This window comes from Symphodus melops (assembly GCF_947650265.1).
Source record: "Symphodus melops genome assembly, chromosome: 1".
NCBI lineage: Eukaryota > Metazoa > Chordata > Actinopteri > Labriformes > Labridae > Symphodus > Symphodus melops.
In genome coordinates this window covers 12934574-12947897 of record NC_136691.1, presented here as the reverse complement: position 1 = coordinate 12947897, position 13324 = coordinate 12934574, and the positions used below count along the sequence as shown (strand labels likewise).

Below are 13324 nucleotides of genomic sequence, written 5' to 3'. Positions count from 1 at the left end.
CTGAAGAGGCACACTTCATCATGTTCTGCTTTAGACCCCCTAAATGTCAGAAAGAGGAAGAGGAAGCCCATTATTGTTTATCAAACGTCTCATTATGCTGGACGTCAATAAAATTGGCTGCTGTTATGCTGCTCGGCAGAAACACTGCATCGATTATGTCAACTTGTTGTTATTTTTTGTTATATATGTGAAACAACCCCTCTCCCATTGAGCATTATTGACAGTCCGCCTATTTGCCACGTGCTGGTTATAAGGAGTCATGACATGGCCTGTACCAGACCACCTGTTAAATGCCTCCTGTATGGAAAGCCTATTGTGACTTTATTCTTGATAAATGATGACCCATTACAACTTTAATTGTATGGATTTATCTGGCTTTGATGTCTGTTACATTTGATGTACTCTAAATGCTCAAGAGAATAAAAGGAATTGGTCCATTTTGCCTTTGCACTCTTTGCCAGAACTACATTTGATGTTTTTTTTTTTGTTATATGCTGATAAATAACATGAAATCCTTTCTTCCACAAGCTCTTTTTAGTGGCTGTGTATGCTGTAAAAAGTAAAGCATTTTCTAGCAATACCCTATACCACTGACTGTCTCAATGGATTTCCAATCCTTGGAAACAACTCTCACTTCAGCATCATGTCCCAGTACTACCACCCAGCTGCCCAGGTTTCAGTGTTCAGTGTCCCCAATGAAGAAAAAAAATACTTAACTTATTGTCAGTTGTCTCCTCCAGTCTCTCTTTTGAAATTAAGTTGAGTCATGTTCACCTGCTGACACCTGCAACTGTTTAACATTGAAAGGGCAAATATTGATTAACACTTTGTCTAACTAACAAGGAATAACAGACTTTTGCAAGATTTTCAAAGTAATGGACATGTTCTCCCCCAAACATTATGAAATATTAAGTTCATTTATAGAAGCAAGAGAGAAAAACACTGACTGTCCAAAATAAAGGTCAATAAAGGTGCATGTGGAAATGCTCTTACATTCACTATTAAACATAGCCCTGAGTTCTACTGTTGTTTTTCTCCAATATGACTTCACCAAACATTTAAGAGATCTCCGATCAGGATCATTCAAGATTTTTTCTCCGACCACATTTCTTTCTTTAAGATGATGCTTCCCCACTGTCCTTCTAGTTTTTAATACAAATGTGTGCTCAAACAGATCATTTGAAGTTTTTCTCTTCATGACATAACAAGTGGAAGAAACTTCACAGACGTGTTGTGTGAAGCTCTAAGACGCATCTAAAAGGAGTTTAATATGTGACCTTTGAAGCACCAATTTATTAAAAACCCCAGACTTTCATTACATTGGTTCCTTTTTCAAATTTTTCACCATTTAAGAAAAAAAATGCTTCTAACAAAAATGACAATAACACTCCTTAAAGCCCTTTAATGGTATAATAGAAAATGTATGTCCTTTCAGAAAAATACAGCAACATTGAATTCATTTCAGCATGTCACTAAAATTCTCTGTAGATAGAGTCCACTCAATCTGTGAGCTATGTGGGCGAACATGACGACTTGGATTGAAATCAGGAGAAGAAAAAATGATATTGGTTTTGAAACTCATATCCTGTTTTATTGTTCAAATATGGCAGAACAGTATATACAACACTATACAAACAACACACAGTCAGACATACACACTGACAAATGGAAAGACACACACGCACAGCTCCCAGTTGCCATGATTGGTTACGACAATGTCTCTGGGGAACCACTGATCAAACATACAACACGCACACGCACACGCAGAGGACAGACTGAACACTCAGGCCAACAGGACAACTTGTGTATTAAAGGGGGTTTTAAGGAGATTAAGGATCCGGTGACAATAAAAGATCAAAACGAAAAACGTTCAAAGTCCACCTTAAGACAGAATTGACAATTCAGAAAGCCTGCAGTGATAGGAATTGGATTTCACAGGGATGAGAGCACATCTTCCAGCTCACACCTGTTCACACTTGAGGAAACAAAACTCATGTGGCAGAACGCCATCAAAGAAATAATACAAATCATTTTGACATTCAACTCAAGAGTCCAACTTTTTAGCTACAGCTTGACATTTTTAGAGACTTTGGCAAACTCACAGTGAAATGAGCCATCGTCAAGCAAACTGGCTAAACCTATTCTTTGTCAGTTCAAGTACAAATAAGATTTTCTGATTTGTATAAGTGAAACCAAATACTAAATAAAAGATTACTTAAAATGTTGTGCTTTTTTATTTTGCACCTTTTTTCATATTTCCAAGATTGTTTTCTTCTTATTTCAAACCAAATAATTAAAAAGGATAAAAACATAAATACTGTCAGAGCCTGAACCAATAACGTGTATATAACAGTTTCATCATCGTCCGACTGCTGTACGTTGAAAGCCCCATTTCCAGGAAGTGGAGTTTAAAAGAAGTCTCCCCATCTGTCACATAGTGTGTTTCTTAAGGGGATTCATGAGCTGTGGGGAAGATGCAGAGAAGGAAAAGCCTTTTTTTTTTTTTTTTTTTTCATTTTCAAATTTAAACACTTTTTTTGTTTTCATATATGGGCGGAAGACAATGAAATGCATGTCCTGGATTGTTTTCAACTGACAGCAGGGATTGTTTAGGCTAACTTGTCAGCATCCTAATAGCTGCTCTCACAAGTACAGTACCACAAAAAAAGCCTCTCAGATCAGCCTCAATGCTTCCACTATATCACCAAGCCTCAAACAAACAGACGGCCTCCAGTCCAGACTCTAACACCAATGATAGACATCATCTTAGCACTGTGCTGCTGCTTCAAGCTCATTAAAACAGAGGAAAATTGATGATAAATTATAAAAAGAAAACAAAAAAACCCCATAACATTATATATGATGAGGCAGGAAGCTGTGCCTAGAATTAGTAACATGCCACTCTAGGTATTAAAGGAAATTTTGGCATTCACAGGGGTAAAATGCATTTGTGGCAATGGTAGTGTTCTGTAGCAGTGTAGTTTGATTTTAAGCATCACTAGTCATTTCTAAGTCCCCTAACTTATTTTGTGCTATTTGTGGAGAGTGTATGATACCAGCTGTTTGCATCTACAGTGTTTACGGGCCCAACAGAAGGGTCCAGATTGCTTTTCAAAAGCTGAAGTTGCTTATTTTTTTGTTTGAAAATGTAAATTCAGAGCTTATTAAATTTTCTTCATGATTGTCGCCGTGTGTCCTCCACAGGACACACTTTGTTATCATAACACTTCAAGTATATTTGTGGCTTGACTACTTCAAAGAATTGGAATAATACAGAAATGCAGTTTTGTATGCAGTGCTATGAACCCAGACTACAAAAACAGGAAACTAATTATCCAACACAGACCAAAGTCAATATCATGTAGTTCCAACCAAATTCTGAACAATCCAGTCACAACTTAGACGCCATAGATCAAAGCAGCTTTTTCAACACATCCTCCTTAAGGTGAGCAGTTTAGAAATCCTGACGATAGCAAAGATTATTCCAGAGAAATGGTGAACACAAATCTCATTTTCTAAAAGGGCAGTTTGCGATTGACAGGTCAAAGAAAACCCATCCTGTGCTTTTGTGTCTCTAAAGGAGTGCTTATCAGGTATTTGGACCCACGGCTGAGTTAAAGATGGAGGGATGATAGCCTTCCTGTCAGATAAGAGACAACATAGTTATTGAGTTAACTAGCTGACTTAGCTAGCTGGCCTGTTGGGTCAGTCACATAGCACTGAACTCAAGCTACATTTTACTAGCACTGTTTCCAGCTCGTTTAGTTGGGCAGAGGCTAGCATGACTGGCTAGCTGGGTTGGCTGGTCAGCGAACTGGGCTGACTGGTTGGCTGGTTCAGGCCTTTAGTGCGCAGAGCTTCCTGACTCTTCTCCTGGTCTGCCAGGCCTGGCTGATGTTTTCTGGGCGGATTTGTTTTCATGTCTTTGTACCCAAGTCCGTTGACGTCACTTCCTGTTGTCTGTGGTGGAGTTAGCTGTAGTGTCCAACTTTGTGTCAGTTTCCTCAGTATTTCCAGGGGGCTGCACTGCTGTGGCATTAGGCCCGCCCCCATTTTGGAGTGTTTCCTGTTTGTACTGCTGTAAGGCGCGATTGACAGCATCTTCAACCAATCGTTTGCTGACCCTGAGTAGCTCGGCCTCGTCGGGCTCAGATCGGCGACGCCCACCTAGGTAGAAGAAGAAAAACAAAACAATAATTTATAAATCATAATGTTTATTAGCAACATTACAACACACATAAGGTCTCATGTGAATCCGGTATGAAAAGGTTCAGAGTTTTGTGACAGACTTTATTGGACCAAATTATTGTTAGGTACGTTTCAGCATCAGCTGAGATGGTACGCAAACATCGATAACCAAATGTACGCCTATATGCAAAGAGTTACTTTCTTAGAGGAGCAAGAGCTAAAAGGTCTGTGTTAATCTTTTAGTATGTATTACCTATGGACACTACTCATCCACATTACAGACAAGTTAGCTTGTCAGTGTGTGTTTGTCAACTTAGTGATAGTGCTTCTATGAGCCTGGCAGGAGACTTACAGTTCCTCTTTGAAAATCTGAGACCAGCACATAATTGAATGTATTTTTTGAGGACCAGCAGATCACTTCTTTTGACCTCACTATCACAGTGCAACAAACTTGAAAAAGCACGTGTTTGATGTCAGCCATTAAAGGTGATACGGCTAACTAAAACTAAACTTTCAAAAAACATAACCACATTAGCATTCATTAGGAGTCCTGTTCCCATCCAGCTGATCATTGCAAACAAGAGTTTACACCAACACCTGAGGGGTATTATTCAGCTATTTAGTCTCTTAACGCTCAAATATTTAAAGTGAGTGACAGGTAACACAACAGTAAGAAACATGACAGCAGAGAAATTTAACGTAAACACTCAGTTGAGTATTTTATGGAAGAGCTGAGGGAAATGACAGAACATGACGACCACATTGCTTGAGTTGAGGTGTTTACTTGTTTATGTAAAATTTACAAGTGCAGCTTTAAAGGGACAGTTAGTAATTTTCAAAAAACTAGCCGCGCCCCTCACTTATATGCACAAACGCTGTTGGTCCAGAAGCGGATTTCAGCTCATGCTTTGAGTGTGGGCTTGTGTATGAATGGGGTAGAGAGGCTTGATTGGTTCATGAAAATGGAACTGGGTGCAGACCTTGGTCAAAGTTTTTACAGGCTTACAAGTGCAATTGTTGGTAATTGATTATTCACCTTTATCTTATTCCATTTTCTCAAAAGAAAAAGAGAAGAGAAAATAACTAATTCTGACAGCACCAAGTATTTATTCACTCATCACAGAAAGAATCCAACAACCGTAGATTGGATATGACAAAACGGATTAGATTAGATGTGACAGAGATGATAATGACAGATGAAAGCAGGACTCATGTCCCGGCTCGTCTTGAAATACATGTGGATTTAATATACAGTAGCGTCTTTAAGGATAAAAAAAGTGACAGAATTTGAAGAGAAAAGCTCTTTTATACAGTATTGGCTCAGCTCTTGCTATAGAGAACAATGTGTGCAAAAAGAGAGTGAGACAGAGGAGGAAAAGAACCGACATAAAGGCAGCTATAAAAAAAGAAAAAGGTAAAACTGGCAGAAAGTCAATAATTCATGTGGAAAGATAGTAAGGCAGACTGGGTGAGAAATGGAGTGTCTGCATTAGGCCATTCAAAGAGAGAGAGTGAGTTCAATAGAGAATCATTCAACCATCCAGTCCAACACACACGCACACACAGAGTACTGGTGTGGTTGAAAAACATTTGATTACCAAGGCCAAGGCCAGGAATGAAATCCCCACGTTAATATTCTCCATCACAGAAACCCACAGGGCCCATAGGTTTGAATGTGTTACAGCAGAGATGCTCTATTATTATGATTGAGTTTGACAGCACAGTCGAAGTGAGACGGTGAATAAAAACGGCAAATGCTTGTTGAGGTCAGAAACGCATCCATTTAGTGTAATGCAGGATTGTTTTATATTCTGTAAAGATTTCTAAACACACAACGAACTGTTACTTGTATTACTTCTTTATTATTTTCAACACGATCTTTTCCTACTTGACCAAAATGAAGATTTATGAAATGATTTCACCTATCTAAAGGTGGGTGTTATACACCGAGAATAATGTGAAGAGAGAATCTACGAGCCAACAAATACATAATAACAAAACTCCAAACAGGCCACTGGAATGAGCTGCATCATTTGTTCATCAGAGCACAGCTTGTACTGTTGACCCATGCATCATGTTTCAATGGATTTATGTTTTTATGCCAAATATTCAGCCTGCTGCTAACAGCATGACAAACAGACAGCAGGACTTGTCAGACAAGCTGGCATACATGCACTCTTTGCTCATCCGTTTATTGTCACTATGTGCTCACATCAGCCTCGCTGTTTTTGCTAAACAAAATAAACTAGACATGATGTCCTGTTATTGCACGTCTAACTCTGTATTGAGCTGTGCTCCTCAGTAAACGTTGCTGCAGACGTACTGAGATGTAATTTGATTACCTGAAACCCTTCTGTCAGTTTGAGTGACTCATACCTCGGACCGCTGTTCCATGAGGTATTTTTTACCCCTGGGTTTGCAGCAGAATATATTTCACATCTACCTTCTCATAATGCTATTACGTGGAACTCTCAACATGTTGGTCATTTCTACTTCAGCTGAGACCAGCACTTCCAGCATCATCAGATCATTTCAGACTAATTTCATGATGACATATAAGCCAAAGCCTTTGCATTTTTACCTCTAGCATTAAGTGTTCATTTTTAGTTATATTTTAATCTAATGTCAATACATTGATGAGTTACTGTAAGCAGGGCTTGTAGACAAGAATGACTGCCTTTAAGGAGAGGTGTGTTATCTTCTGCTAACACTTGCAGCCAGCAGGAAGAGTTGGGGTCACAGTGAGCAGCCTTTAAAAAGGATGAACACAAAAAGATATGTTCACTCCCTACATATTGCAGTTACACCTGGCTGAAATCGGATCCCATATAAAACTGAGGTGTTCATGTGCTCTTCTGTGGGACTAGACCTGCATGACTTTGGCATAAGACTTCAAGCTCTAGAAAACATAGAGCGGGTTCCATACAGCATGTGCATACTGAACCTGTTACTGATTCAACAGTTGCTGAAGGCTTCAACTCTGATCACTTTATTTACACATCTCTTGTCATGTGGTGGAGAAAGTTTTTAACAGTGCACACAGAGGGATGCCTGTAACATCCTGGTATGCAAATATTGCAAGTGTAAAGCAAATAACAGCGAGTGGCATTTCTGCAGACAAAAAGCTTGTGCATACAGTTTTGTATAACGACGCAAATACTGTGATTCTGTTTTTGAAATCCTTGCCACTGAGGAACACTTAAACATCAGTTTCAAATAGGCTGCAGTGGTGGGTATGTGTACGTTCACAAGCAGCGCATCACATGAGCAGATCTGAAGATCTAGAAAATAGAAGGTGTAGAAGTCTGTTTTTACACTTCCTGTATGATTTTCAAAGTAAGAGTCCGGCCTAGTAGTTCTAAAGAGTAACTCCCCTTGTTTGCACACAATGCTTTTACTCTGAAGTCGTACCATGATAGTTGTTTGTTAATCAAGTTACTCTGAGGCAATTATTTGGCATTCATTATGTAAATAATTATATAACTCTGGGTTGAGGGTGATATTATGCATGGCTCTCTCTCTCTCTCTGGCTTCCTCTGACCTTGGATTGCTTTTGTCCTGTATATAAAGTAAGTACCTGTAAATAATGTCAATAAAATCATTTTCTGGGAGGCCCAACCATAGAAACGTGTTGAAAAGGTACCAGAAACTATCTCTGGATAAAGCAAAAAAAAAACTCATCTGTCTCTCTCCCTCTTGTTTCTGCAGCTGTTTTTAGCACTATAGTCTTCATGTAAATGAATGACTCACTTCTTTATGTAAATAGATTTGACAGGGACCAATACACAGCCAGTGAGAGGCTGGCTTTAGAGTTTTCTATTTAAAAGATTCTTATTTTGCAGTACTTTATGATTATTGATTTCCTATTTCGTTGATTAATACGATAAATATATTCCAAAGTAACTATAGAGAGTCTATATGAGAACATACCCGGCCTTCAACCTGATTCTGAGACTGCCCAGCTCAGGGAAACTACAGCTGGTCTGTGAGGACAGTGAGGGCTACAGAGGGTCATTTAACCCAGGCAGCAGGGTTAATGGATGCCTCCATTATGCCTCCATAATCACTTCCTGTCCTGTTTCCTTAATCCATAAAAGGATGAATCTGCTGGGATCATTTAGTTAAACTTCATTTAAACTGATAAGAGAGAACTGGAATTACAATTAGCTGAAATGTGAAGCGGGCAGATGGATTATTGAAAAATGAAAGAAAAAAGGAAAAGTGATTTTGTAATAAAGACATTTTCTTTCATCAATGCATTTTTGAAGTCTTGTTGGACTTTCATAATATGACTGTGCTCACTTTTACTAATGGACCCAGTAGTTCAAAATGTAAGTGATCGATTTAAAGCATACGGATTGATTCAAATTTTAGGAAAAGTTGTGGAAAATTAAAAAGTATCCTCAATGTGGATTTGATCAGGTAAACTAGTGGTAGTTTTTATTCACCTCCAGCTTGTGTTGTTCGAACAAGTTTGGGATAACTTAGATCAAAAATAAATCAGGATTATCCAGATCCTAGCTGGGGGGGACATTCTGGAGCACCAGAATGTTGTATCATAACTGTGACATTGTACATAAAGTAGATATGAGGGCTATTTAAAATATGATTTCATCACCATAATATAATGCACTGGATATAAATCAATATGGAACATAAAGGTTTCATTAAAGCAACTGAGAGGGACTTTTATTTTGTGTGAATTTTAGCACGCCTCCTGTGGACAAAGTATATATTACATGTAGAGTAGAGTTCTGATAACTCAGATTCGTAATCTTGAATAATCAGTATCTGGATCAAGTTAATAAAAAAAAACAGGACACAATAAACATGGCTATTCCACACAGAAAAATATGAGTTAAATTTTTCTTTTTGAACAACTGTGGCTGGTTCAACTCAGAAATAAAATATTCCAATTATGTGATCTTTGGAAAGGGATAAAATCAGAATACAATAGAGGATACTGAATCACATCATGAATCGTTCTTAATTTGATTGGTGAGGGATTACATCACAGAGGGCAATTTCTGCTGGAGTTCAGATTTAGATGAGTTTGATTACTGAACTGATTCACACATGATACGAGGAGGGACACATACTTGAACGTTTGGCATGGAGTGGGTTCTGAACCAAATCTGCAACACAAGCACAAACATTGCACATTAAAAGTAGTCACGGATTGAAAACAAAAGGAGATATTGTTTTTGTCTCATGGAAAGAGAAGCAGTGCAACAAACAGTCTGATTGTATTTTAACACAGGGTAAGATGCTTTAGGTGCTAGGAGATTTCACAGATGTGTTTTGGACCCATGGGCTGAATGGGAGCAAAACACAGATGAACAAATATTCTGAGAATTTATTGAAATCCAGTTAAATCCATTCACAGTATATAACAGGGTCAGGTATGCACTTTTTAAGACTTCACGCAAGATATACGAGCGCTGACTATTTGCGATGAGACGGCGCTCTAAAAAATAATGCTTGGACGGTTTTACTATGAAAGGATTTATGACATCTGCCTCTCCCTTTTTGTCTCCTTCCTGCTGTCGTCATGAATATGAAGAATGTGCACACTTGTCATTTTGACCTCACATAAACAGACTCAACTTGTCAAAGGTCTGTCCCATGGTTATGTGTCTGCAGCCTTTAAAGAGGTGTGTGTTTGTGTGAGAGAGATATCAGTCTATCTAATCTCTGTCTGACATAATGAAGGCCTTCTTGATGGCAGAAAAGCTGCAATTTGTACCTGCCACGCACGCACGCACACATGAACACACTTTTTCAAAGCATATATCCTCACTCTGTGCCTCAAACATCTTCTCCACCTTTTTATGTCTTTGTCCTTCCCGACCCATCTCTCTCTCTCTCTCTCTCTCTCTCTCCCCTATTTGCCGGAAGCGTTGTCATGGTGATGGAACGAGCACCAGACAGGCTCTTCACTTTTTTTTAACAACACAGGAGATTGTACTGACTTCCATCAGTTTTCACTCTGTCTTGTCTCCAAGTATCCTCGTCCTCTCTCACATCTGTTTGACTTTCTCTTTTACCTCCACTTTTTTCCTCTCTCTCTCTCTCTCTCTCTCGCTCTCTCTCTCTCCTTCAGATCATCTTTTCTGTATTCATAGATCGGAGAATCTCATGACCTGTTCTTGAACATCACATTTCCCATCTCTCCCTCTCTCTCTCCGTGTGTGGACACAAAGCTTTGACTGTATATGTAATAACAGAAGACTGAAACAGTGGAACAACTGTTAACAAGTTGAAAAGCATTCAAATGTATACACAGTTTGAAACTTCACTGAATGACAAAAAAAAACGTTAAAAGTTGCATTTCTAGACTTACCAGTTTGTATTATAAATACTATTAGTGTTTGTCTCTCACTGTGCAGTTAATTAAAATAAAGCTGAACTAAACCTCTTAGCCTATATGCTGCAAACCAAGCCAATTAGTCGACTCTCGTTAAACCTCTATTGGAGATGAGATTAGTCCAGGATATCTTGTCGTCTGTCCAACAGAAACACCAAGTGCTGTTTACATTTCTCATAATTGTTCGAAAAAAGCTAGATCTGGTAAGTTGGTTGCAGACAGAAACGATTTTTTTAAGAGTTTGATATGCCTGTTAATCCCTCGATTATTTACCTGTTTGGTCTTTTAAACAGCCGGGGTCGTGTCTTACAACTTTGCCGGAATGCTTTGCTCTAATACGTCAACCGAACCTGAAGGCAGGTTCTCGCAACGTCATGTCAGAGCAGCAGGAAAACCACATCCAGGCTTCCATCATTGTGACATTACACTGTATATATATGTCTAAATATGGATCAACATGATTGATCTCTGTTAAGTTCTGTTGATTTGAAATGTTTTTAGAGAGATAATTCATGAAATAAAAGGCCATTTACTTTCATTTACATTTACTATATTTCACTTTTAACTGATTAAAATGTGAAGTAATAGCCTTACAGAGGAGAGTAAACCACAGCTGCTGTCAAAGCCGTAAACTTGCATGCTTTGTCTTAATTTGTGTTCTTCCGTCCTTATACTCAGTACTTTGAGTGCATCAGTGCGTTCACGCTGACTACACTGTACACTGTAAAGCAGCACACTGAGTGCACAGTTGGTGTTCTCCTAACAGTCAAAATGTCTCACATTTAATGATGGCTATTGTGGCATAAGGCAATTACATGTTGTGTGCAAAGAATGGGTTAGGATAGCTGCTAGTTTGGCTGCACGCTTTGTTTTTTCCTCGTTCCTACTTTGTTTCCTTTTTCTTGCCCTTCCTTCCTCTTTGTCAGTTCTGTTGTCATTCAGCTTGGCAGAACGATGAATGGCTGTTAGTGTACGGATTCTGCATACAGTATGGGATCGTGACTGTACCGTTATCAAACTATGAGTCTGTACAAAAAATAAAAAAATAATGTGAGCTCTGTTTAAAGTTAATTCCCAGTTTATTCTCTCTGCTCTGCTGCACTTGGCTTTGCTCCTTCCTCCTGGGCACTGATCTGCTGAGATTTATTTCATGTCCTGTAGGAACCTTTTAACACCTTAACTTCAAACTCCCAAACACACATTTATCTCAATCAGCAGAAGCCACTTCCTCAAAATAACTGAAAGAGTCCACACCCTGGTTGGATCAGAACTGACATTCTGCTGAGGTCTGCCAACATTTTTAGCAAGCTGTTTTCAATACTTTCCATGATGGAGGGCGAGAGAACCACAATATGTTCAGCTCTGTGTTAGGAGACGTTCTCTGTTGACGCTACACACATAGAAGCACTTCCTGTACACAGAGTTAAAAAAAAGGACTAATTATTCCAATACAGGCCCCAATCTAATTCACTGGGTGAAGCCCAGCTGATCATATTTACATGGAGGGCATTAGTCACTGATATCATCTTATTTAAAACGGATTTAAACAGATCACCAGAGGATGACAATAGTGTGTAAGAAAAAACAGTGGGACAAATACGATGTTTAGAAAAATGGAGGGGACATGACAAAAAATTACCTGGTGCATTCTAGGACAGGAAAATGACAGAAAGGAAGCACAAGACGTGTGTGTGTGTGTGTGTGTGTGTGTGTGTGTGTGTGGGGGGGGGGGGGGGGGGGGGGGGGGGGGGGGGGCTACAGAGTACTAATGGTGGAGCGCTTTCCTGAGGAAATACCAGAGAATCTCTCCGACACGACGCTGACCGCAGCCCTGTTAAACACATTACAAACATGGCGGTTGTATCCTACATGGGTCATATTCAGGTCAGGGACTGAAAAGAGATGGAAACAATACAACTAGAATATAGAATTACCAACGAAAACAAGCTGATCGTGATAAGGAGGATGGATGTGTGCAAGACTGAACTGGGAAAGAAGTTTTTTTCTTCTTCCTTTCCAAGGATTCAACCTAATTTGCCTGCATTTTTAGAATTCTGCATCAGAGGACATTAATTACATTTCTCACAATCTCTCCCTTGTGCCAACACAATGGCATGCAGGATTTGGCTGCCCAAAAATGTGTGAGTCTGTTCTCCTCCACCAGAGCACTAATTGACAATTTTGCGGCAGATACATTTCTCCATTGAGGCGGTGAACAGCAGCAAAGCTTTTTTTTTTTTTTTCTTTCCACACTTTTGCCTTCAAAGTAATTTGATGTGCTAATGGAAATTGTAATGCATTCACAACCAACAGAAAAACAAGAGTGTTAGCCTATCCAGAAACTACTAAAAAAAACCTGACCTTTGACCTGAAGATAATCAGGGTTGTGAACATCCAAAGCAACATATCACATATGACCAGCAAGACCAGTAAGAAGAGGTTAAGAATGGAAGAAGAGGATATTTACTACAGCTGATTTGAAAAAAAGTGAATACTTGATCAGTTGGATTGCTCTGATTGGACCATGATTATCCATCCCTAGAGACAGACTGCTATAAAAGGCTTGAGGTCATAGTTGCAGCATTTCTTCTTTTAATGAACAAACTGTGGGACAGGGTTGATCAACATTTGGCTCAGAGACGTTTAATTAAGTGGACGTAAACATTAAGGCAGAGCAGCTGAACAGATGTCTGAAAAAACATCTCAAACCACCATTTAAAATGTGAAAAGGAAAACAGGCTTCAAAAACAGCATATGCTTTGATTTGCC

At 39.1% G+C, this 13324-nt stretch overlaps 1 protein-coding gene across 1 annotated transcript in view; it reads right to left on the bottom strand.

Moving 5' to 3' along the window:
• Positions 1 to 1565: 1565 nt before the first annotated feature.
• The window catches only part of akap7 (A-kinase anchoring protein 7), a 43531-nt gene continuing 31772 nt past the window's right edge, over positions 1566 to 13324 (bottom strand). The window contains exons 11-12 of the mRNA XM_079357495.1: positions 9288 to 9323; positions 1566 to 4167 (exon numbers count right to left, since the gene is read on the bottom strand). Of these exons, the coding sequence (XP_079213621.1) occupies positions 3947 to 4167; positions 9288 to 9323 (257 nt within the window). The 3' untranslated portion in view covers positions 1566 to 3946. The remainder of the gene's footprint in view (positions 4168 to 9287; positions 9324 to 13324) is intronic.